Below are 27771 nucleotides of genomic sequence, written 5' to 3' on the forward strand. Positions count from 1 at the left end.
GTCTAACTACGTTGAATTTTTATTGTTATTTTATTTAATGTATTGAATTCATTCATCATCTTTCGTTTTAACATATATTTATTTATTATTTTTATGAGTCAAAGGAAGGATAGAAGAGATTACATTACAAACTGATTCGGGGTTTAAATTATCAAAAGAATGTTGAGTAATGAAAAGTGGGATAGAAAAGAATAGAAAGATGAAAATAATATTCAAGTCCTTCTGTAGACTCGAACAAATATGAATTCGGATGTATAGCTTATTATTTCTAAGTTGACAAGAAGTATGCAAAATTATCTACTGGCTTATTTCTTGTAAATAAGTATCATTACACAATATGTTAGTTAGTAATCCTACTGAACACAGTCAATTATTCATCTAACCCCTCTATTACCATTAATTATTGTAACAAAAACGTTTTGACTATCTAACTTCGTTCACTTCATAATTCTTTGCTAACTTATAAATTTTACAAAACACACAATCTTTAATTGTTACTATTCACATTTCGTAATCTAGCATTATAACTTCTCTATCACATCAATATGCTTATTCTTTGTTCATATGTCCTCACAAAATTAGTACCAAAAACATTTTCCTATTTATACAGATATGATTGTACGGTTTGATAATGAATAGGTTGAAAAGAAATCCCTTCGCTGAAATTCGTGTTCTTAATGTCCAAATTCCTTTCACGGAAATATATTTTTGCATGTATTTAATTTCGATATCAAATATGAAACAGTAAACTCCATGCTATCATCCCTTAATCAATTATACGTATCATATATATATATATATATATATATATCCTCTTCAAGATGTTGCTATCGATTGATCTATTCTTCATTATATTTGGCTACGAATTTTAGATAATCCTTGGGGTTAGCAAAATATTTTTATTACTACGATCTTTTATTTAATTATTTGACCTATGTGAAAAGGTTTTCGAAGAATATTATACAAAGGAGAAGAATTTTCAGAAAAATAATAAAGGTAATACATATATAAAATACAGTTACTAATGTCCATGCTTATTACGAGAAATAGATATTATTTTGTCATATCCATTGAATTGTATTTGTTTGAAGTTCAAACTATTCCACAAGCCTTGATACTCCCAGTCAGTAAGTCATTCATAAAATAGGACTTGACTTACATGTGAACTAGTTGAATTCACTACATTTCACATCAACACAATAAGGTAAGAAATTAATAGAATGGAAACCAGTAAATTAGAAATCACACTGTAAAAATGATAGTATCAAGCAAAAGTTAGAGCATATTTTGAAAAAAACGGAAAAGTGGAAAAATATAAGGTGTAAAAATTAGAAATCATTGTGAAGAGGGAAACAAGAATCAGATACATGTGGATTAGTATTATCAACATACTGCCATGTCATTTGTGTCCAACTATTTATAAACAAAAGACATGAAACGGAACACTTAAACACCGGATACACCTCTGTTCAATATTGTTCGATCGACAGGTCCTTATGCTAGCAATAATTGCAACTCAAATTGTACGGTAGTTAAGATATTGTTTATTTATTCATAGCCACCTCAGTCACTGAAAATTCTACCAAGTAGAAACGAGATGACCACTTCTACCAAAATCCCTACGATTAAACTCACCGTCACTTGTTCAATGGTTCTACCATCAGCAGGTGGTACTTAAAAAATATTTATGATCGCCATTTATATTTAATCTTCAAAAGTCATGAATCAATATAACAGGACTTCTGTACAGCATATTATACCTCTGACAAACAAACAGACATCTCACCTGCATCACAGGTGCGGTAAGTTAGTGGAACATAGGCGAGAGTTTTGTATCTTAAAATAATTGAATAGATCAATCTATGCGACTTTAATTCCGAATGGTTAGACAATGCACTAGTCAGATGATGCTAATTGAAGAAGTCCTTTGCTACACTTTTCTAATACCGTCAAGGTTAAAGAAAATCCACCATTTAATTGGTATCCAGACAAGACAAACATGGGGAAACTCAGTTGCAATTCACCTATGTATAGAAGTTTTACGTGATAGCAATGATAGATAAAAATATTTGAAAAATATTGTATTACGAAGGAAAATGAATTGATCTGAATTATCACAATTCAGAACAGAAAAAAACTGATAAAAATACAAGGTTATTAAACTAACACAAACCAACAAAGTGAGTTGAGATGATAAATAACTTTAAAATATAAAACTATTCTCATTTAGAGAAAAAAAGAAAAATAAAAGTATGCATTTAAATTACTTCGATTGATACTGAGCCATGTGATGGTATGGCGTTCTTAATAACTTATTTTCTTAATCTACAGAACAGGAAGAGTGAAATCAAAATTTTCGATAACTAAAACTGATAGTCGACAGCCTAGTGAGTTGATGCTATATTTCGATTTCCACTCGTTCAACTCTTATATTCCTACCAACTTGTGTTTAACCAGTAATTAGCTTCGGCGTAAAGAAATACTTGAAATAAGGAAATATGTGACCAGAAAAACATTCAATATCCGCAGCCTGATATACTACATCTGCCTGTTCTTGCGTTCGACTTGAGCATATTCTGAGATTCCAGCATATAGTAAAAATAGTTCGGACATGTTCAAGATTGAGTACATGAAGATCTATATACTAAGATAAGAATAGTTTTGAAAGTCACTTTTAACTCAGCAGTTGCTAAACTACTAATCGAATCCGTAATCTGTTTAAATATACAGTCCGATTGTAAAATACGTTGCAATTTTACTCTGACTATTACAGATTTTGTACTTTTTTTCATGTAAATCACAGAAAACAACCAAACTAATAACCTGTGATTCAACTTTTACTCATATATCTATAGATATGTTTTAGGACCCACTGGAGTACTATGACATTATGTCTGCTTTCCTTTATAAAAACGAAAAAGTGCATATCTCTCATTTACAAAACAAATAGACACTTTAACTAGTAAATGAAATGATACAAAATCATAGTTATCGGTTAAATATCGGTATTTAAGATTTTTAGGCACCATCTACTATTTAGTAATGTAAGAATGATCAGTCTGAATATGGCAACCACTAACATCTTACAATGTCTTAGGAATATTTTCATCATTTCTGTATGCAAGTTAAGTTCTCACGCAAAAGAACGTATAATTTAAAGAAATCAATTTAACCTACTGGACGAGTTACGTAATAATGATAGACAAGCTTCAATTTTTACTTGTTCAATCTGTAAAGAAATAGAAATGCGGAAAAAAGAGAACTCTTTAATATGTGCTAAATATTAGAGAGAAATACATTAGTAAGGAATTGTAAATATGAAATTTAAATCAACTGCATTGTTATTAAGAATTTAGTAACATCGATAATCATATATACAACTAGTAAATATATATACAATAAAAGGAGAAAATAGTAAATAACTGAATTCATAACATTTATTTCAAAATTAAATGTTTAACAATTTAACGATCATAAAGAAGTTTCATAGGAAAGGTCAATTACATCCTACTATCAGATAACGACTGAAGCAAATACATGTCGTAGTCTTTTATATTACTACGATGATAAAACAGATTGAAACGGTATTTTTCGGTCTGTAATGATGTCAATTATTCGATAGCAACATACACTCTGAAAACATTTCTAAGTTCATAAAGAGTTTCTGACTTTGCAGTCATGTATTACATTCCATACACGTATTATGTAACTCTGCAGAAAAGAAATATCTACTTGTTAAATTTCATCGTACTCTTATTATTTTGATTAATTCATAAGCCAATTATTCCGCAGAAATTTGTTTAGAATTTTACAACAACATTCTGATTGAACTATTATGTAAAACGTACTACCGATGTTCTTCTAATCTGTGACAAGTAGATAATTGATTAATAAATGTTTGGTTAAAAAAATATATTGAAAATGGTACAGCATTGGAAAATGATATTTTTCTAGAAAACGAATAACATACATTTAGCATACAAACAGCATACTTTTAATCAAAACCGATTTGAGCATATTCTTGTGTTTTTAAAAAATGAAAAGCAGTACCTTTTAATAGTAAAACGGTGTTATTTCATCCAGATTCATTTAAGTGGTTGCCACTAAAAGTTACAAACTAAGCCTATAAGTTTAGGTTTAAACAACTGTCAGATCATTATTGCCTTGGTAATTTGAATTTTTCGGAGGTTTATTTTCTATGTAACTAATTAATTATCAGTTATCGAATTCACTTCAAGAATATAGTTGCAGTCATTGTTTGATTCTTTCTTACCTTAATTTTTCAGATGTGTCTAAATCTCATTTTCTAATAATTCAATAATGTATGTCAGTTTTTGATTCTGGTCAATCGATGGTTTTACACTTTCCAGAGCAACATCCTAATGTTTTTATACAATAACGACTTTACTAATCATGTTTATAATTTCAAATATAAAACTTTATGTATCATTTCATCCCAATCAATACGCTTTGTAGATTTTAATATAGTTTTAAGCAGTTGACAAGAATGCATATGTCCCATTGTTAATTTAAAACAGTTTTGACAGTTTTTTTTTTCTATTTATTTTTTAAAACGATCTAGAACGATTAAAAATATTCCAAAGTTTCGAGACATCTTTCTTGTGTTCAGTAAAGTCGTAGTGCCTAAAGTGATAACTCTATCATGTTCAAAAGCAATTGAACTGTATTGATTAGAAAAGAAATAAACGTTATCACTGAAGTAGACTAGTGATAACATTGCAACGCGGTCGATGGAACTCCATCAAGAATAAGGACTAAAGTGGGATGACAAAGGGCTAATAGACAGTGGTTAGTTGGTTTAAATATTTTATATCAATAATATTATAACAGCAGTGTTATTCTTATTATCTCATTGATGACTAAAAAACAGTTATATCATTAATCAAACTGATTAGTTACTTAGCACTAAATAATATCTTTTAGTTTAATTTTATGGAATACTATTTTTAAGTTTCTATTTTTAATTTGAAAATATTGCAGTACCAGATGAAATTTATTTTAGGCTGTCGACATTCTTCCTCTTTAATGTCGACAAAAATGTATTAACTTTTTATGAAGTATTTATAAAGTTGAGTTTACAACATAATCTCTCGTGTTAATGAATTTCTCCTTTGACGACATATCGTCAAAAGTATATTTTCGGTCTAGTGGGAATTCATTTTATTTCTTTTTATCATACAATGAGAAGAATTAACCAATAAGTTTTTTGAAAACTTCTTTTGACATCCTACCGATAGATAATGATATAGAACTATTCTAAAAGGAAATTATTAATAATCGTAGTTTTTGAACGATAGCCGTAAGTTATTTAGTTGTTGAAAGTTAATACTTATATATTGTAAGAAAATAATTAAGGAGACAACTAAATACATTAGATAATTGGTGAATAAAACTAACATCTACTCATCGAAAACCGTATCTAACAGTGAATTAATGAAGTTTATAAAAGTAAGTGCTATAAAAGCTTCTCGGGAGATTACAGCTAATGTCAGAAAGTTTTTCAGCTTCCCTACCTTTGGGGCACAATCGTTTTTGTGTATTCCGTTTTGATTTATATTTGGATTATTTATATTTGGAATAATTAAACTACCCTGCTGCCCGAATAAAATTGAATGAAACAGCGTTCAAGATTGAGACATACTAATTAAAACATCGATGGTTTAACTATTAAGCCACCTCCCCACTGTTTAAGAGTTATTTTTAACTATTGCAAATTTACAGAATGAAAGGTTTTTAAACAATGTCGAATTTGAAGAGAGTTACTTTGATTGAACGTCCACTGAAAAATGAAGTTAGACGGCAGTTTTATTTTAGTACCGAACTACTCAGCAATGATCATGCATAACTTAATCGAGGATCAAAATTTGGACTAATATAGCTTTGTGGAAAGCGTTTTAATTTTAGTCTGTTGAGTTGGTATTTAGTGCTCCCTAGTTTTCACCAATTGTCCAGATAATGCTAGTCCAATATGTAGGTTATCTTCATAATACAAATTGGTTGATAAATTTCACAGGTATGATAACTAGTGCAATCTGGTTTTATAGTCTTTATCATGGATTTATACTAGCTGGACAACAATCGTGAAGCGAGAAGCCCTTGACAGCTATTTCGTACTACTATGGAAAGTCTCAGCAGAACTCATTAAAAACAACATCAGGAATCGAACCTGGAACTTTCAGGTCTTGGAATTAGCCCCTAACCTTAAGATTACTTAGTTGTAATATGAGACGTTACTCAATTATCATCCAATGTCATTAGTGGATAAATATCTCATTCCTGACATGTCCACTGTTCATGGCTTCGCACTCAGAGATACATTTTACTGAGTAATTCTATACTAGGATAAGACAGCTAACCTGATTTTCAGTGGTTTTCTAATTAGCCTCAGTTTGTGACGCAAACTAAGATTCAACAATTTCCACAAATCCACATATATTATGAACCCCTAGCTCTATCGACTATTTTTATAAGACACACAAAAGGTTATCCAGCGAAATCATTCGGTCATCTCTAGATAAACCGAATATGTTTGAGAAATAATGCAAATATTAACACAGAAAAAAAAAGGAAGCCAATGTTGTACCTTTTCACGACGTATAGCAAATTGTAATTCTTCAACTTTATTCTCAACATATTCTTGATTGAATGCTAATAGTTCATTATTATTTTCCGTTTCCTGTGAAAGAAAGTTCCACGTACATAAATTCCTCAGACATTACAAAATAAAAAAACTAGAAAGTATATATGTCTAGTTCATTTGAACCAAACAATTTTATACCGGCGAAAGTAGATACAATACAATTTCTCTTTAGTAATATTGTAATAGAACTAACGTTTAATCTATTCTGGATATGTTCTACTTACTGTTTTCATTTGGAAGAATCTACACTCTAGGAATAGGAGAGCTAAATCAAAAGTCCAGAGCTTGAACGGGATTGTTGGATATAAATGTTCTAATTACAGTATTCTTAAAAATCTAAATGCATGCTAGTAGTGTAAATGGGCTAAAATAACTTAGAAGAAATAAAGTATGAACTTAATTTAGTATCTGCTTACGATGAAAACATATTCTGTAATAATGTGTCATCATCTTTAGCTTGAAGACCAGGTCGACAGCTCAAGGGATGACATTTCAAAAAATCAGCTGGTTTGGTTGGAGCCTGAAGATAGTATAGTAGTACTCATATAAATTACGAATCATCCTTATTACTAATTTGTTTATTTGTAGTGTCAGTTATTCTCATTTGCTTAACCTAAACAATTTATTTTAATGAGTTTCTCACTTGCTTTGAAATTTAATCTAACTTTCGTGATGTTAGCAACCTTGGAAATAATACAGATGTCTCATTTCGTATATCTACAGTTCGAAGAACATCAACTTCCACATGTAAATATGATAATAATTCACTAATAATTGTATAATAATACACTGTTTTAATAGAAAATCAATTGGGTTACAATTTATCAGCATGTACCTAGAAATTCCTCGGTAAAATATAAAACATGAATTTTGATGATAAAATCTTAGCATCTATATTAATCATTAAAAAGGAAGAATATAGTTGTAAAATCTCAGCGAATAAATTTGAAGTAAATCCAACGTTCAAGGATATTTCTTTAAAAAAGCTTGGATCAAATTGCCAGGCGAAACGTTGGATTTACTTCAAATTCATTCTCTAAGATTTTACAAATACATTCTACCTCTTTAATGTCTCACATCAACTCGGCGCCCAAATATTGTGAGAATCTATACTAATCATTTTACATTTGATGAAGAACAAAGGAGTTTTTATTAAGTTATTGTTTTAGATTAATTTTTTGAAAGTTTCAGTTAACTTTACTGAAACTATTAATGAGTCTATAAATAAATAAATATAATAATTTTACGAATAAGAAATAGTTGTATAATATTATGAAATTTTACTTGTGAAAATAAAGTGTAATCAGGATCAAAATAGAAAAAGAAAGAAAAAAACAAATCAACATCAGATTGTGATTGTTAAACTTGTTTCACTGAAACTAAAGATAAAAAACCCTAAGAAGATTTCTGTTTTACATATTCATTGATTTTCCGTAAATTTTTGTCTAACATTTCATACGTTCGCAGGCACATTCAGCTAAAAAGTTTTAAGCAAGACCGAAACCTGTCCTACATTCCACAACTAGCTACAACGCATTTACTGAATTGAAACTTCTCAATCTTTTGGTTGGTATATGTCCAACTTATACAAGCAGAGACGATATATTAGAACATAAGCAAATAGTTTTAAAATATATTAATAAAAATACATAGATTCAATACAATAACTATGCATAAGTTTATAGATTAGGTAGAAAACCGAACGAATTATTTATAGACTTATGGAAAATATAGAAATTTGTTTAAAGTAAAATAATTAATGAACCCTGATCGAGTACCTGATCACATGATTAACGATTCTGTATCATAAAAAAGAAAGCTAAAATCAATACTTACACAAACACATTACATTTGGTCAACTCACCGAATTAGTTGGTTGTTGTTGTTGTATTTGATTATTAGATCCAGTCATCATACTAGACACTGGAGTAACATAACCGGCCTGTAACATTTTCATTTCATTCTCATATGATTTAATACATCTCTCACGTATCACCAATCGTCTCGAAAGTTTACGTGCGATTTGTTCCAAATTACTTTCATTTGTAGCTGAGCACAGCTTTGTTGTCTAAATTTAAATAATAAATAATGGATGAAAATAATTTAATAAAATACTGACCTATAAATTATAATGCAAAATAACAGGACAGAAAAGGTACTAAATTTGTTTACAGTAGTAGTTATGGGTATTCGCACACAAATAAACATAGACAACGCCCTCATTCCGTAGTTATACCATATTTTTCAGCAAAAAATCATCTGAATTTTACACTCAGCAAGTGTATGCAATCCAACTTCATTTTATTAATATGTTGTTTTGTTTCTTCTCGTTCTCATGGAGTCTGTATAACGCACTAGTCACTTGACTAAACTATTCATAGCACATTTTATTCGCTAAACAATCCATCAAATAAAATGAACATTTTTTTATCTTCATTACGCAACTGTATATAACCGCTGTGCTATTAATCTATTTTTCTTTTCGTTTGGTAGATAAAATCGTAAAGTTGAAAAATGAGAATGAATTCTTTGTTAAATTTCAGTTGGCTTGTAATTAGACCATTATCTTTCATTAAATGTTATCAGTATATACGATCGCACAATGTTGTACAGAAAAAATAACTGTACAGTATTTCTAAGTCTTTGAAAACCTTTTCAAATTAATCTCAATCCATGATCCACGGTACTTCATCCTAACTTATCTTCGGTATATAAGTACTTTCAGAAATAACGCCTCTCTTATCAGGAGAGATCACTTACTGACTTAGAATACTCAGAGGATAGTCGTGGTTCGTGAAGTTGACTGTTCACTTTGAAGTTATTGCAGGTTCATTTACTGTGGTTCAAACCTTACTATTTGTATGAAGATAAATGATGCTACAAAGCTACACAAAACAGAGTATGTTAGATAGATTTTAAACCTGCAAGTCACTGGTCAAAAACTGGAAACGTGCAGAGCCTTCTGGTGGTCTAGAGAAACAACGTAAGAACGACTGGGATGCATTTGTTCCCCTATAAGCGTAAAATATTGCTTTGGGACTGGTTTGCGTCAACGCTTGGACTGATGACAGGGAGTTAAATAGCTAAGCAAGTTGAGGTGCAAACAAACTAGAATGTAGTATCAGTCTGTAAAGTTATTAACTGTTGGTCTAAGCAATGCAAATGAGTGTAGACCATCTGGTTTGAAGCCGTGGTATTTCATGACTAATTGTTGGAGACGTTAGATAACATTCATTCAGACAATTAAATGTTATTTCTAGAATGATGCTCTCTATCTGAAATCTCTTTTGCTTATGAAGAACGGTCAGCTAATTTTGCAACATCAAGTGTTGTCCATTTTTGTTCAACTTCATCATAGATATACTGATGTAAACAAAAACTTCATCGACTGAAGTCTTCGGCATTGATCTACTTCCACGAGGTCCACTTATCGACTTAGAATACGCAGATGTCATATTCCTGTTTGGTCAGACGTTGATAAAATGCAGTCTTTTGGTAACACTGTGCAACAATGCCATAACGTTGAGGATGCATTTTCCCCCCTCTTAATGCAAGTTGTTGCTTCAGGACTGGTCTGCGTCAACACCTGAACTAAGGATAGGGAGTGAAGTAGACGAACGCGTTGACAACTCCACTTATCTCGGATATCTTATTAGTACTAATGGGTTGGTGTCTGACGAAATCTCATCACGGATTCAAAAATCTCGTTTGGCTTTTATCAACTTGCATCACCCATGGCGAAGGCGAGATATCCGTCTATCAATTAAGGGACGAGTATATTGCGCAGCAGTTCGATCTATCCTACTTTACGGCTGCGAAGCATGGCCATTAGGAATAAAAGATACTCGTAAGTTGCTAGTATTTAATCACAGATTTCTTAGAAATATTGATCACATCTGCTGGGATCACCGGGTAATTACTAGTGAGGTCATACGCAGGGTACTAGAGAATGATGGCAAATCAGTTGATGAGGTTGTGAATCTTTATCGACTGAGATGGTTGTGTCACGTGTTGCGTATGCCTGAACACCGATTACCATGACGTGCAACTCTGAGTGGTGTTGGAGACGGTTGTAAGAAAATTAGGGGCAGCCAAACCAAAACATGGCATCAATCCTTGAAGTCACTGACTTCTAGTCTGAGCCATGTTGTTAGATGCAGACTACTTAGTTGGGGTCCACGTGACTATCGTAACCAATGGTTGGAGACTGGGTGACATTGCGCAGAATTGACCACACTAGCGTAGGTGTATACACTTTTTCTGCCCTTAAAACGTGAGATTAAAAGTGCTTTCTACCTTTCTTTCTACCAAGTAATTCTTTCTCCCTGTATTATATCCATAAATGAAGTCTTTTTTTACTAACATTGAAGTAACTGTTTCAATGAATTTGGTGTTCATATTGTTGTGCTAATGAGGTATGGCATCTTCAAACGATGCATGTATGTGCCGGGACCTACGTTGTAGCTGACTGACTGACTTTTCTGCCAATGATAATACTACTGTTTCTAATACTTTGATACAAATACTGATAATTTCATCTTTTTATCCTAATGTAGTGTGGCTAATTGCTTATAACTGACTGACTAATAATCCAGTTATGACAGTAAACTGAAAAGTAAAATGAATAAATTTAATTTCCGTTTTGGCAATTATGTTGTTATCATATTCGATCGAAAATTTGTATAATCCATTCACAAAAGTGTAAACAAGACTACATCACATTTGAAATGAAACTTCGAAGCTAATATATGGTTATTGACACTGTTTTCCCACAAAAACTATTTCATACCATAAGCAACGTGTTTGAATTGCACATTTTAAGGATGGCATAGATGACTCTATAACTTGATCACCAATATATATATATATATATATATATATATATATATATATATATATATATATATAATGTTCACACGGTTAACTTTAGTTACATATTAGTATGTTTTCTGGACATTAATTATAAATCTCATATTAAGCATTGAACGGAAAATTTTGCCTCAAACGTATTGAACGTGTAATGGATCACGCTTTATAATACCATTAATATTGAAATATCAGTGGTATTGTCATGACAGTTGTCTAAATGACCTATCGGAAAATTTACTCATAACAAATTTCTTTTAAACCAATCACATAGAAAAAGTTTATTGAATAATGTTCAATTGTGAAAATATGAACAAGTAAAAGATATATCCATTGGTTTAAATTTACCTCGTCTCCTTTAATCGGTTCAAACTGATATTGAACGGGTTTATTAAAAAGTGGTGATAATTTTAGAAAATCTTCCCAAGCCTTCGTGCGGTTAATCTATTTGATAATAGTTATTATGACATCGATGAGGAAGAAAAACAATTACATAGTGAAGTAAATAGTTGAATTATATATGGAAAAGTAAATGGTTCACACTATATCATAACATTTCAATACTGGCTACACAGTCAAAATATTTTTGACAGACATATCGAGAGGGCTATATGTTTGGATTTTAACTGAAATAAGTACTATAAAATGATTAATTCTCAAAGTCAGTTTTATTTAGATGGAAAAAGCTAATTATTGATATGAGTGTTGTAAATTATTATTCATATCACTAAGTAGAGTAGCATTGACTGAGTTGTTAAAATGGTCAGCTTTTAACAAATAATTTATAAGTTCAACCTCCTCTCTGTCCAATTCAGTTTATAAATCTATGGAATAGAAACAGTGGACCTTACGTAAACATTTTGGTCTAAAATCAAATAAAAAAAGGCCTGTATTTGGTAAACGTATATCAATGAACTATCCAATGACATGATTCGTTGGCTGGTAACATCTTACTAATGAACAATACGAAGTTCATTATTAATTTCCAGATCCTCTCAATAATAAAATCATCACACAGTATAATGTCTTGAAATTTATACGAATTGAGTAATAAGACCAAAGATTAAAATAATAAATCTAACTCAGCGAACTCAAGAAACCACAATTTTCATTTACTTAAACTTCATTTGTAATTATATCTATATGAACTAAAGTCACCAATATTGTTTATGTGGCTGATTTTACAACTTAAAGAGTTTCCTTTTAAACGAATAAAGTAAACTCAACTAAGTAGTTGCACAGTATTTAAATTGAATACTAAACAGTAATTAAAATAATTAGGAATTCAAAAATGTCAAACAATTAGAATCTAACTGTTTATGAAAAACATTTTAACGATTAGCCTATGTAAATTACATGTCAACTGAAATTCAAGTAATATTGAGGAACTCTTTCATTCTATCACATGCCTTTTAATAGTTTATAGTGATCCAACTAATAGTCTTAAAATAATTTGAAGATCGATTTGTCAACAGCCACTGAATGTTTTACATGATCTAATTCATCATATAATGTGATTTATTCCCTAATCTTACATTTGCTGCCCCTATCACTTAGAACTCAGCTAGATAAGATATTGTGTCAAAGTATTTACAGTTTTATTTTAAATTTAGAATCAACGTACAGCTTTGGTTAAAAGTGGATTACAAGTTTGAAACACTCCTAAGCTAAGTGGTTTAACGTTACGACTTAGTAGTACTAGTCTACTACTTTGAATTGAATCGAATTCGTTTAACTTATTCTATGTTTTGCTATGATAAGACGTTTATCCAAACTTCAGAAGAAATATAGACTTGCATTTTACATGAGGTATGTCCTAAAAATGAACCTCAGTTGATAAGCATAAATATACCAGTTTATAACTTATCTATCACCTATATTTAGCTAAACAGTGTTTAATATTTGACAAAGATATTAACATATCTTGATTGGAGATAGAATATGACTTCTTGATTGAAATATTCTCATAACCATTCATAGCATCAGGAAAACTTGAAATACTTACCAGTAAATGATTTATGGATTTTTTTAATAAAAGAATAACAGACTAATTTGATGAACTCTTACTTGTGAGGATTCTTTGAAAAGGTTGTCAAATCGCTTTTGTGTAATTGTACAGAATTCAATTTCATTTTCACAAAGAGTTGTAAACACTTCACCTAATTTTTCATATAATTCTCCATCCAAAGTCTATGTAACATGTGAAATCAACAGTAGGAGCATTATTAAATCAATAAGTTCACATTTTAATTTTATACTTCCTAAGGTTGATAATTTATTGCTGATGGTGCTAAAGAATAAATTCGTTATCTAATTTTCAAATAATCCAAAATAATGTATCATATTAGATAGAATCACATTGATGAATAACAATCTTCTACCGACAATACTTATCTCATAGTCAGTCTTTGAACAGCTTGACTTAATAATCAAATTGCATTTTCATCATTGCAACCATCACCCAACATTATACATAGTCATGTAATCCTATTCACTTGACTAGCTATCATGCATAATATAGCTTACTTATTAAATATAGATTTATGTGTTCAGAGATCAAAAGTAACGAAAATTCAGACTGATTGTTAGCTTAAATCGTGTAGATTAATACAAACACTAAAAAAATATTATCTTTCTGAATTTTTAATCGTGGTGTATATACCAGTCTGTCGCAAAACACATGCTTATAATAGTGTTACACTAGTGAACATTTTGAACGACTTCTCGAATGAAGTTAAACTGACTCTCATTTTTCTCATTTGCAGTTTTGCATTTCTTTTATTCAAAATTGAACTTATTGGAAATTTCACCCACAATGAATATTCTCGTTTCAATCCCTCAGTAACTAAGTGTATCTGACACTTAAAAAACCAGTAGCTGCGTTTTGATTTATTTCTTTAGGAAATGCTATTCTAATAAAATTTTCGATTTCTTAAACTCTAAGCTTGCAAGTAGTCACATTTTATGTTACGTGGCCCTTGTTTTTCTATTTCATTAAAACTTCTGTTGAAACTTGAATGAACAGTTTTATGAGCGTCAGGCATTAAGTTCATACGTAATATTAGTTAGAAATCACATTTCACGGATTAGAAATGAATTGCTTAAACATTTGACGTGATTGAACAAATCCATGCCCATTATTGAGACTTAAAAATTTAATCAACATTTATTCTGTTGATTGTGATATTTTCTTTGTTAAAATCATTTACAATATAACGTAGGTGCCTTTTGATTTTTGGTGGTTGGTTTTTCAGTATATGTAAGTCAATGATAAGAACTATGCACGGATTAGATTACTTGTTACAAATTATCAAATATTTTACTGATTATATCAGTTGATGATTATATATAAATTCACTAACTGAGCTGAATAATACAGGAGTATGCTGAATTAAAGCTAGAGGTGACGAGAATAATAAATGGTATCAATTCACAAAGTTACTGACTATTAGTCTGTGATGTATCCATAGATGAAAACATTCTGGTTGATTACCACGTAATAGCTGTAGTCTGTAGTTGACGATGTTTGGTGACGCAGCATAAAAGTAGTCTTAGTGACGTATTTTCGTTCATTTTATATCTTCCCTTAAATATCGAGTTCATTGTGATTGTATACACTTCATCCTTCAGTTTCGTTTGCTCATTTAGAAGAATATGTTTTGTGTTTATCCATGCTCTATATTTGAAAATATTTTTTATATAATCTGCTAGCTTGTAAAGCTTCTATCTCACGATGCTAACATGTGTTTTAGGTCGACTATAACTGGCTGATCAATATCCCAACTATAAGGTGTTATTCAACCACAGTTATTTATTATTTTAAAAAATTACCTTTGCTAAAACAGGTAAATCTTCACTGAAGTAATGTTTCAAGTGAGCATTGATCGCGGTCAGTTGAAAGAGATATTCATTTCTGGCCGTAGTTGATCTGGAATCAAATGCCTGACGTTTACCTAGGAGCTAAAAGGATAAAACAATGTATGATAGGATAGCTTGAGCCATTGGTATGAAAAATACTAAAATACAAATTCTCTAAGAATGTTTTTGAATGAAACCGACGTTAAGGAATATGCACTGTGAATATCTTTGTCCAATTAGTAGATGGTTTCTTAACGTGAGTCAATATCAGAGGGAGAACTTTAAATAACTAAGGAACATTGAGTAGCTTTTTGTTTTATCAAAAAGTAAATCAATTAATCTTGAACTTTTAAAAAACAAGATACTCCAAGTTATTAAACGGATAACGTTAAATTACAACATGAGATGTTTATGAATAATTTTTAAATGACAATTATTCATATTAAAGAGGGTGTCTTCAAAAGTAATGTCATCTCATGAAGTGTGCAGTTGTATATATATATGTATATATATATATATATATCACTTTTCTGTATTGCATTAATTCAGTTAAACGATTGATAATTGGAAACGCGAAAATATCATCAAACACGTTTCTTACCTTATCATAATTCCTATGTAACTGCGCCATGGAATGGAATATATCAGTGGATCGACGTTGAATTCTTTCAATAAAAGTTTAAAGTGGAACAACTATTATTAAATCATTATTGAATAAACCATTTTCAAAATAATAAATCTTTGGTAAGTATAACATACTAATTACATGTTGGAAAAAATAATCGGAAAACTATTTTGCGTTAAATTTGACCCTAAACAGATTTCCTTTTTTAGATCTGATTTGCTTTTGTTTGTAATAATGAATTTGTTTCATTATTATTAAAAAACTATTTCGTTATTAATTTTTAAAAAAATAATTAGTTGTGAAAATTACTTATCCATCAAGTGTTTGGTCAACCAGAAGAACGAACAGTAAGAATTTTTGTAGACTATGTCGTTTAAATACACTTAAGGTTTATAAAAACCCTATAAATGCTTTGTTACACCTCTTATCACTTTGTCGAAACTAGCTTTGTGGTTAGCACACTTTGGTTTAAACACCTGTTATATAACTTCAACTACTGATTCCTCTCATTTTTTTATGATGGTGAATTAGTAATCTTAGCAGTTCAAACAAAAAGTATTACATCAAGCCTAGTACATGAATCCACATTCCATACACTTTTTGTAGTCCTTCACATATCTATACAACAAACATGAACTACAAAGGATGTCTAGTTTACAAATGAATGTATTGCTAACAAGATGATTATTTCATTACCCGAGCTCTATTAAAATATTTCACTGAATATCTCAAGAGATGTTAAATGAAACATCCAATCTAACTATAAGCTCATGTAAAGTGAAAATCACTAAAAATTGGATTTTATCGACAAATAACGTTACTAAGAAAAGATGATTTTCGAAAGTTTTGGATACTAAGAAATTCATTATAGGTAAAACCACTTTCTCTATTGCAAAGTAATCAATAGTTATTATAAGGAAAGTCTTATACGGTTTATAATGAAACTTTTAGTATGGTCAAATGGAGAACATATATAAAAGTATTTATTTTAGTCTTGTAGCAGTAATACTTACTAAACTAAATATAATAAGCTAAGTTCTGTAAGTTTACTTTCCATCTGTATAGTAGAGGTTTACTTACTTACTTACTTACTTACGCCTGTTACTCCTCGTGAAGGAACATAGGTCGCTCACCAGCATTCTCCATCCAACCCTGTCCTGGGCAATCCTTTCCAGCTCCTTCCAGTTGTTATTCATCCTTTCTATATCTGCTTTTATTTCCCGACGTAATGTGTTCTTCGGCCTACCTCTTTTCCGCCTTCCTTCAGGATTCCAAGTTAGGGCTTGTCTCGTGATGCAGTTTGACGATTTGCGTGGTGTATGTCCTATCCATTTCCATCGTGTTTTCCTAATTTCCTCTTCAGCTTGAAGCTGGTTTGTTCTCTCCCACAAAAGGCCGTTGCTGATGGTATCCGGCCAATGGATGTTGAGTATCTTGCGTAGACAGCTATTTATAAATACTTGCACCTTCTTGATGATGGTTGTTGTAGTTCTCCGCCTGTAGTCCTTCCAGAGTTACTGCTGTTCCCAAGCCTGGGTAAAGGAGGAAGGTTGGACATGGGGTTAGCGTCCCCATCCCGTAGAAAACTAACTCGCTAAAAAAACGCTTACCAGTAGAGGTTTAGGTTAAATTTAATTTACAGCTAAACCTGTTAGTATAGAAACAGTGTCGAATTCTTCTTGCTAAGTCAGAATTTATTCTGTCTTTATTGCAGTTTATTATATTTAATGACTTGAGTTGATTTCACATTTACGCTAGTTTATTAATTGTACGTTTCTATTTTGAACAACTTTAATTTTATTACTCTGATCAAACATTGCATTATGCTTTTTTAATTGTAATAGATTTGATTTTTAGAAGTTAGTAATGAAGGATTTTAGCTTGAATAATACAAAAATAATAAACTGTTAGACAAATTTAAGAATATAAAATAACAGAGGATTCACCATTAAATGTTTAATGGTCCCTGAGTATTGGATAAATAATCATGACTGTATGTATTTCTGATGGGATCGTCAAATTTATCAGTGAAGTAGTACCAAGTCTTAAAAAACAGTAAACAATCATAAGTTTCATCTTAAATGTTAAATTTATTATGGAATGATTTCCTAAGAAATTGAAATTGAACTAAATACATTTATTTAAAATCATTTATAATTGTTTTTTGTTTCATTTACATCTGGTTAATAAATGAAAACGTCAGAACCAATTAAATTCTAACTCTTACTTTTCTTTAGCAGCCAATGTTTTTAAACGAGTTTCTTGTGCTTGTTTCTCTTCTTCTGCATAAACTTTATGAGACTTCACCATTTCTTGAACACATGCAGCTAGGTCTCCCTAAAAAAGAAAAGAAAACAACACAAGAACTAATTACAAATTAACATGAAAAACCAAGGAAAGTCATCATCATTTGTATATGATGTTTTGTTTTCCTAGTTGATACAATTTGATACAGAGAAACTTTAACTGTTATTGCATTGCGTACTACTTATACTGACAGATAGAACTAGTGTGTAGCAGCAATCGGATGTGGAATGCCTGCCAACAGAAGATCGGGAAGACTAAGTTGGGAAGAACAGGAAGAGATACAGAGAGTAGTTGTGATAAAAACTGAACTGGAAGAATCATGAAGCATATAAAGAACAACTAAAAGATGTGCAAATGATGTGTTTATTGTAGTTTTTATATTTTACGAACGCACTCCGTAAATTCGCACTGAATAATCAGTTGGTTTTCCACATCTCAGTCCTTTGTTCACCACAGTATGGTTTGCCTCTAAGACAGTTCAACTTGGAAAAGAATTATATGAAGTAGCAATGTAACATGTAAATGCGACTTTGTATGTATCTCAATGACTAAACATGCCGGTATAATAAAAATAATTTGAAGTAAATAAGACTAATTGAAATTTCATAAGACATCCACCGTGAATGGTTTGTGACATATTGAGCTGCTCAAACGTAATCAATGTCATTGACTGTGAAGAATTAATAGATCGCGAAATCATAATCCTTTATAAACATTTTTAGTAAGCGTAAAATCACAATTTTAAACCATTGAATGGTTTATGGTGATTGGTTTGCAGTAACTAGAAATATGATCGATTAGATTATTCAGATCACATGTTAGCATGAATTAATGTCTAAGGCAGGGCGGTTTCTAACTATTATAAACATTAAACTTCAAATATCAGTACATTCTGTGACCTTTTCAATAATCTGAAGTACCCAAGCATAATATTTTAGTAGTTCTGTGCCCATTTTCCTTAATTTTTATGAGTAATGAATTAGAAAACTAGTTTATTAAGTTTCATAACACTTCAAAACAGCTATATGGGCTCAAATTATAGGTAACACTGCCGTTTGAAGTAAATCTTGATATTCTTTCAAACTTATTAATTATTTGCGAGCATATTTATAGTTCCCGTGATAACCTTGATCAGAAGATTCTTTATCAATTATATAAATTCAAAAGAAGAAATAGATAATGATTCGACTCAAATAAGTCATCGGGTTTTTGTCTAGAAGATCTATTGAATGACCACCAATTCTAAATTTACTCTGAATATGCAAGTGCTACGTTTATCTGCAGCATAAACAGAAGATGTATTAAGACTCATATATAGAGAATAATAATATTCATTACAATATATTGTCATTAAGTTTTACAGTTAGGAATCTAAATTAATGATTCAAAAAAAAATGCCAAGTATATTGCAGATACATTTTTTAAAATTTTAGCATATGAGTTGGCGATTGTTAATTCACAATTAAACTTTTCCTTTATACATCCATTTTTAATATGATGAGCATTTTTAGACAGATATGTATAATGCTCATTATAAACTGTAGTTTTTTTATCGAGCAACTGAAAAAGCATACGGCTTAAAAAAATGATCAAGTGCTTTTAAACGGGGACAAAGATGAGTGATAAAAAGAAAGTATAATTTGTAATTAATATAACTACTTAGTATAATTATGCTCTAAAAAGTTTATATATAAACCAAATGGGCTAATCACAGCAAAGAATGAGAATTAGTAAGTTCAAAGCAAAAATATTTTGGTTTTAGGTAACTAAACATTTTTTAAATACCATTTAAAACATATTGCTATCATGTGCATTTTTACATGGATACTCATTCCAGGATAAGATTTCTATTAACAGATAACTTACTACATTACTAGTCAAATCAAATGAAAACCCGTGGATTTTGGAACGACCGATAGTAGTCATCCACTAGTGACATTGAAAAAGAACCATGATACAGCATAGATTGGATAAAGTTGAAGAATGAAAACTATTAGATCTCAATCCGACTACTGAATGATTCGGACTCAGTGAGACATGAAAATCCTAGGTTTAATCTAATCTAGGTTCAAGAGTATGACTTGCCAATAAATCCCAAATTAGGATAAAAAAGCTATGCAGAACTCTCTGATTTGCATAAATTCCTTCATTAATGTTAGTGTTCACGATGAAGGCTACTTTTGATAGTATTTTGACAAGCTGAAATAAAATTATTTCTTTTCACCAAATAAGCTTTCAACTAAATTGGAGGTTAATTCAAAAATTAGTAATAAAATAGAAAAAACTACCGATATGACAAGAAATTAAGCATTCTTACTTGGAGGATTTTTAATTGTTCAAATACACGTTTATTGACTGACAGACGCTGAGATTTAAGTGGTTTGAGTTCAGTAGACAATCTTTGTTGATTATCTGATGCACGTAAATGTGATAATGCCAAATTATTCGATTCGGCTAACAATGAATACCATATATGCCAAACGTTATGTTGTTTATTTGGACTAAAAAACAGTGATGATAATAAGAGTAATAAAAATAACAACAATAATAATCAACTTTGATATTTTGTCTCCATGTAAAAGAAAATATATAAGACAATTCTTACAGTATAGTATCATTATCTGATGAATAGGATGATTGTGTTGTAAATTCTTTTTTTGAAAGGAGACTATTCACAAGTTTTTGTAATGACTGACCATATTCACGTTCGATTGATGCCCTTTGTTTACAGTACATTCTGAAAATATAAAATTTAGGCATAAATAACGCACTGTTGGAAGAAATCTCTTACTTCAATTTAAGTTTTAAAATAGGTTGATCTTTCATTTTTATCATAATTCTTCTGAAAAATTTATTTAAATTTATAACATAATCTTTGTATGTCAGACACTCCATACAAACATAGTCTGCTAGGTTATAATATCCCTGATTTATTAATTTGTCATTTGATCACTATATTTATATAAATATACAATTCGTTGAGAATCATAACACCAAGCAATGTTGGTTACTTGAAACGATCACGTTTAGAGTTCTGAATCAGAGGGAGAGATTAAAAAACAATATTTTCCAACTCTAATCACATGAAATAAACACCAGAATGCTGAATGGTTTTTCCACAATCACATAAACAAGAAACTTCTGACACATGTACGTAATATGTTAATAAAATTGGAGAACGTTTCCAGAGTAAAAGGTTCATTCGTTGCTAATACATTTCTAAGAGTCATATTTTTAACCATCGGGTTTGTTATGGACTCAAAAATAAGCAGTTTATTGATTGTCTTGTTATCATATCTCATTGAATAGCTCTGCTTTTCCCCTCCCAAAAATTCATTATTTCATTTTATGAAAAGCCATCAAGACCTATGATGGATGGAGCAGTAAATCTTAGAGTTTTTAACATGTTTTAAGCATTCTATTTGAATATGAATAGAAAGTTAGTCAAATATATTATGTACACTGAACAAGATACCATGAATTCGTAGATACTATTTGACGAGATCATGGTAAATGAAGTAAGTCAGAGGATTAATTTCAACTTTAAATTCTCCTGCAAGTTATTTTGGAATGCAAAATTGTCAAAAATAACTAAAAACTAATGACGAGTAGCAGTCGTTGTTAACAGATTACTTAGTCCAAAAAATAATCTTATCACAGTAAAATAGCTACTGCTATTAAATACTTAGCATGCAATTGCTCAGTCAGTCAAACAAACGTTTACCGTATGCTGCATGTAATGTAGAATATTATCAGACTCAAACTTAAAGTCAATCATGTAATAAAAATGCCAATTTCAAAATAAAGTCCACTATTTTGTTTATTTAGATGTTTAAAAAAACACTTTTCCTAAGACTCAAAGTACTTAGACAATCAATCAGAGGTTCTTTGTAAACAGGTAAATGAAGCTTCTAGAAGTTACCAATACGAAATTAAACAACAGGAAACCTGTTCTATCTGAACAGCCTGTCATACTCTCAGTTTTTATCATGAACACTGATGCTAACTAAATTGCTTATACATTCAACAGATGGGTCTTAAAACGAACAAAATACGCCTCGTTTAATCCCTTGTGCCCGACTCAGTGCTGTAAAAATGAAGTGGGATATTTATTTACGAACAATGTTATGAAGAATATTATCAAAAATATGGATAAAACGCAAGTTCAACAGTTTCACGAATGAGCTAACATAGATATTCACGGTCAATGTGTTTCCAAGTTAAGGTTCAATCTAAGCCGAAACAAATTAGTCATTTTTGAATATGTGTATGATTTATTCAGGTACGATTATTTTCAGTTCTAAAAATAACAAGGATAAAATGCAGGAATAAATGTAATCCAATCCCAACTAACCTCATATCATCTAATAATTCTGTTTCTGAAGCATGTTTGCTCTGAAGTTTGGCATAGTGTTCGTTGTGAATAGTTTTTAGTTGATTAAGTGGTTTCATTGACTGGAGGAAAATAGTAATCCAAAAAGACCATAATGTAATATCTAAATTTGCGTCGGAAGTGTTCATAATTTCCAACAGTGTTTTAGGGCACATAAATGTGCGTATACGTGCATACAGTATTAAATAATAGATCAATAAAAATGACCGTTTGCTTTACTTACTAAAGTCAAATTCATTGGATATGACTCCATGTTCTTTAATAAAAAGTTGTAGTTAATCATTCATAAAAATACAAATAGTTTACGGTTAAAAATTAACGAAAAATTGACTTAAACTAACTATACGAAACGTATATAATGAATGACGCCGTCTAGTAATACACTATGTGCGTGTTAGTTATTGGCTAAACTAAACCAAAGTACTTCAGAACCTCGTAGTCGGTATACGAACAAACTACACTTTCATTCGTCATGTACACATGTGTTTAACCCGATAGCTTTGAGACTGAGAGTTGAAAAGAAAGGATGACAAACATATATTCAGTAAACTAATAAGACTACAACGTTCATAGAACAGAGAGAATACCTCAAATTTGTCGTTGTGTTTCCAGTGAGTAAATGTCTTATGGCGCTTTGAAAGTATTTTATTATGATACAACTAAGAAGCCATGCATCATCTAACTTAATAAAGTTAGATTATCTCACGTAAAAAACTCATCAAAAAATTCATAACTTAAATATGGATTAGACCCATTTATGCTAATCAACCGCTTATTTTTTATTCAAACTTTCCTCTGGAAACATTTGTCTTCACTCTACTAACGCTGAGTCTTTTTGGTAATATTATTATGCCAAAAGTAATCACAGCAGCCTCTGAACTTACTCTCTAATTCTTTGATTACTCGATGAATGTGAAGAGGAAGACAAAAATTAGATGTTACGATGGCAGTCAAGTAGTAATTATAGCATAATTAAAAATAATAATGATGATTATTAAGTATGGGAAATAAAAAGTTAGTCAGTTGCAATTATTACCTAGAGTAGGAAGGTTGAAACAATAAAAGGGTAAATTGCTGGACATGTTGCTTCCGAACACGGTGTTTAGACCTAAATTGGTGAGCTGATAAAGCATCTGAGGTGCGTAAAACGTTACTTATACCTCATTTGACACAGTTCAATTAACTCTGCAGACAACTAGGAAAGATGATGGTGCGAGAATGTGAACTGAATAAAAAAATGCTCCAGAATTGGGCTATTTATCGACCCGTGCATTTCTTTTGACATCAAGGAAGCGTTACATTCAACCCGCTCCGCAAGGGCAAATAAATGTCAAGATGGACATTGGTATGATCAAAAGAGTGAATTTGTTCTTGACATATCCATAGATCAAAGGCCGGATGGAGAGGATGATAGTATATTTATTGGAAAAGCATATTTCTCAAAAAAATACAAGAATAGACCTTGAAAAAGTTTTTTGGCTATAAGATAAGGCTTCTATGCAAAATAGACATCCATAGACTTCAGTTATCTACCAATGTACTTGGTAGGACAGATCTTATTGATAGCTAACAATAGGAATTTATCAAGTCAATTTATCAATCGATGTTTATAAACCTAACAGTCAATGAGAGAGAGTGAATAACACATTTCTTCCTACTCTATTGGAATACATTATGAAAATTCGTATATCGGTCGTTTCAAGTTGAATTTTTGAACCTTGGAATTTCGAGCACGCTGGAAGGACTAAACTTCGGTCTTTTCGTTACAAATAATAAAGGTTTCGTGTAAACATTTTTACAAAAGAAAATCATTGATCATTGGCTAAACGACAATACTTTTCAGATTCACTCGAAAACGGAAACATTTCCAGTAGTAATTAAATCACTCATTAGTAAACCTAAACTTCAGATTGAACGATAGACAGATACAAGGTTCCTTAGGAAAATGCTTCGAAATATCGAATACAAGATTGCTTTTTCAGCATGAAACGATTAGTTAGGACTATTGATAAGGTCACTTTACTAAATTACGATTTCTCACTAGCGCTATGGATACTGCCCAAGCTTGAATGAAAAATGAAACCTTGTCAAGTTAATGATGTAAAATTTACTTAGATCACTAATTAATATAGGACCTCATCAATTGACACTGATGGACTGTTTTGATATAAGTCGCGAAGACGATACAGTAATGAAAAAGAAACATCTTAAAACATAAAAACATTGCATTTGATTCTAAAGTATTTGACTTTTGGTATGAACCAAGTGAAGGGTTGAAGAGTTTCTAGTTCATGTTCAGAGGTTCATTTTACCCTACGATGGCATTTCAAGTGCCTAAACTGTAAATCTATCAAATACATCTAGACGCTTATGCCTTTTATTTGCCTAAACCCTCATAATTAAGTTATTTTACGTTGTTTATCATACAAACACTTTATAGCTTTGAAAGACTTTATATTTATCTCACTACTACTGAATCTTCTGAATCGGATCCCATAAAGGAAATTCAAAACGTACCAGCTTGCGTTTTTTCTTGTTTGTTAAAAATTCTAAATCTATTGTCATTCGGGAAAAATCCGTTTGTTTCAGTGTGAGTAAACAACCAAGTCAGGGAGATAAATCGGATATGCGGACGAACAACACTTCAATTAAGATGACTTGCAAAAAGTATATCCTTTATTTTTACAGATATTTTAATTTCACAACCAAATCCGAGACAAAGATGTTTAAGCACGAAGATTAAGAGCAAGAAAGTGCTGGAATATATCCACCTATTGAAAAACGAGACGATGGGTATATATGAGTTTCAAATCGTTTTTATGTTAGTGCAACAGAACTCACACGCGCATTAAATTTAATCATACTAACGTAAGTATTATAAAGATGTAGTAGCTTCATATATATGATAATACTTAAGTGTGGAAAGAGACATAGATAAAAAATTTCAGTTGCGATCGCTCATTTTCGAAGCTGTGAAAAGTTTATGCCACAAGCATGATGTGCGAAGTTTGATTATCTGTCTTTTCCGAGAAAGTAAAAACCATGTATTATTCACAGCACTTAAGTTTTATTGAATATGATGCAAGTGTTCATGCTTTACGGATCAATCAACCCTATCCGAGCAAAATGGCATACAGACACGCAGAAAATTATTTAAAACAAAATATTATGACAATATAACCATAAAAAACTACCTTTCTCCCAGAATAGTTAATCGACATTGTCTAGCCTTGAAAAACCGTATCCTTTGACCTAATGAGAGCACAACATAATGATGTAGGAAAACAAACGTGACCCTACAATTGTAAGTATATTTCGGCTGGCTGACGTGTTTTTAAAAGGTGCTGAGATAGATATATGGTAGAAACTCACTTCAGGTTTCATGAACGCTTGTCCCTTAAAATTATTTCGTTTCTTCAATCTATCACTAGGGCTATCAAAATGATTTTCATAAGATATTCATTTCGAGTGGTTTCATTGCTATCTTCTTACTATCTAGCTATTTTTGGAACGTGATTAGAAAGTTTCCTCGATTGAAAAATTAGCTAAGTGTACTTCTAGGAGTTCCTACGGGAAAGCGTCTAGATTCTACTGGCTTTGCCAATGAAATGATGTATGATTCGACTTAACCGTCTTATGTAACGATCAGACCCTTAAGCTATGTAAAACTTTCATAACTCATTTAATAATCGATTGTGTAATTATTTCTGTTGACCGTCCGGAATAGCTAAATGCTCTTGCTGGAGTACATCCAGTCAACATAAGTCTGTAAATTTTTTCGAGGCTTTCGATTATTTCTACAGCCGTTTGTTTCATGCTAAGCTAAAACACCTGACCATTACAAGGTACTTGGTAAAATGACTGCAAAACTATGTCGAGCATGCCATAGGTATTTGGGTTTGACAACGCTTTAACCAGTACTATCTAATATGAATCGTACCCAACAATTGAAATCAAAAGACAGAAGCAAGGAAGTTGTTTGCTTTGTTTTTTTCGAAATAAAAATAAAAATATATAAGCATAATAAATTTTTTTTAAAATTATATATAGTAGAAAGGAAAATCGAGATCACATAAAATGTCAACTAGTATCGTACGTGCAATAATCGATTAAATGTTCTGAAAATCTTACTCTTCTTCCAGAACGCGTCGTCTTAAGTTTATTTTCAGATGCATTCGGAGTATCATCGAAAGTGTTGGTTGTAGGTGGAGGAATCATGAGTGTAAGAGTCGTGTTGTGCGATTGTACCGAAGGAAAGTCGACGTGAATAAGATTTCCTTCTAAATACGCTGCTTTTAAGCGATCGATGCTGAACGCTTGCGCAACGTATTGAAGACGTTGCGTCGATAACGTTTCGGCACGATTGGGCGATCCCTACCTGCAGATGTGTCACAAAGTAAGGTTTCCTTACCTGTTCCCATCTGTTTGATGCACAGCTTAAGGGTTGTTGAGGATAACTCGTTCTGAAGATCAGTGTCTTCTTTTTGAAGCTCGGCGAGTTTAAGAAGGTCGATTCCTTGGAAACTGATCAAGGAAGTTACGCGAGACAAGGCGTCTGAGACTAAATTGCTCCAGAAACGTGTTGAACATCCGAAGTAAACTGCGAAATGTAGTCCAGTTGTCGAGACTCACGTGGTGAGTACTTTTCTGAAAATGAGTTTCAAGAGAAGATAAGAGGTTAGTAGTCAGTGAAAAGTGTGAATTCTCGACCCTCAATCGAGTGTTGAAAGTGCCGTACAGCACAATACATAGCTAGGAGTTCCCTACCGAATGTGCTGTACCTCGATTCAGTATCTAGCAGCCGTCTAGAGAAAAATGCCAAAAGTTGCCAGGAGTTGTTAACCCATTGTTGTAAGACTCCTTCGATTGCCGAGTTGGTTGCGTCTACTGCGATACTCATAGGCGCTGGAGTGTACTGATGTGTCAGCATCGTTGCCTTAGCGATAGGTTCCTTACCTGTGGAAAATGCTTTCTCCGCGATTTCGTCCAACTTGATGGATTCCGCATCAGATGCCTTGCGCATCAATAGTGTGTGCTAGGAAGTCTAATGAGTCAGTTCCG

General features: G+C 31.4%; 1 protein-coding gene across 1 annotated transcript in view; it reads right to left on the bottom strand.

Annotated features, from left to right (window-relative positions):
• FCHSD1_1 (F-BAR and double SH3 domains protein 1) overlaps window positions 1–25976 on the bottom strand; it is a 40226-nt gene extending 14250 nt beyond the window's left edge. Inside the window, exons 1-12 of the mRNA XM_051208457.1 lie at window positions 25905–25976; window positions 22672–22772; window positions 20923–21054; window positions 20635–20818; window positions 18238–18347; window positions 15987–16050; window positions 15359–15487; window positions 13595–13717; window positions 11876–11971; window positions 8526–8729; window positions 6605–6697; window positions 3178–3229 (exon numbers count right to left, since the gene is read on the bottom strand). Coding sequence (XP_051074550.1) covers window positions 3178–3229; window positions 6605–6697; window positions 8526–8729; window positions 11876–11971; window positions 13595–13717; window positions 15359–15487; window positions 15987–16050; window positions 18238–18347; window positions 20635–20818; window positions 20923–21054; window positions 22672–22772; window positions 25905–25931 — 1315 coding nt within the window. The 5' untranslated portion in view covers window positions 25932–25976. The remainder of the gene's footprint in view (window positions 1–3177; window positions 3230–6604; window positions 6698–8525; window positions 8730–11875; window positions 11972–13594; window positions 13718–15358; window positions 15488–15986; window positions 16051–18237; window positions 18348–20634; window positions 20819–20922; window positions 21055–22671; window positions 22773–25904) is intronic.
• Between the last annotated feature and the right edge of the window lie 1795 nt (window positions 25977–27771).

The sequence above is a fragment of the Schistosoma haematobium genome, chromosome 1, assembly GCF_000699445.3.
Source record: "Schistosoma haematobium chromosome 1, whole genome shotgun sequence".
NCBI lineage: Eukaryota > Metazoa > Platyhelminthes > Trematoda > Strigeidida > Schistosomatidae > Schistosoma > Schistosoma haematobium.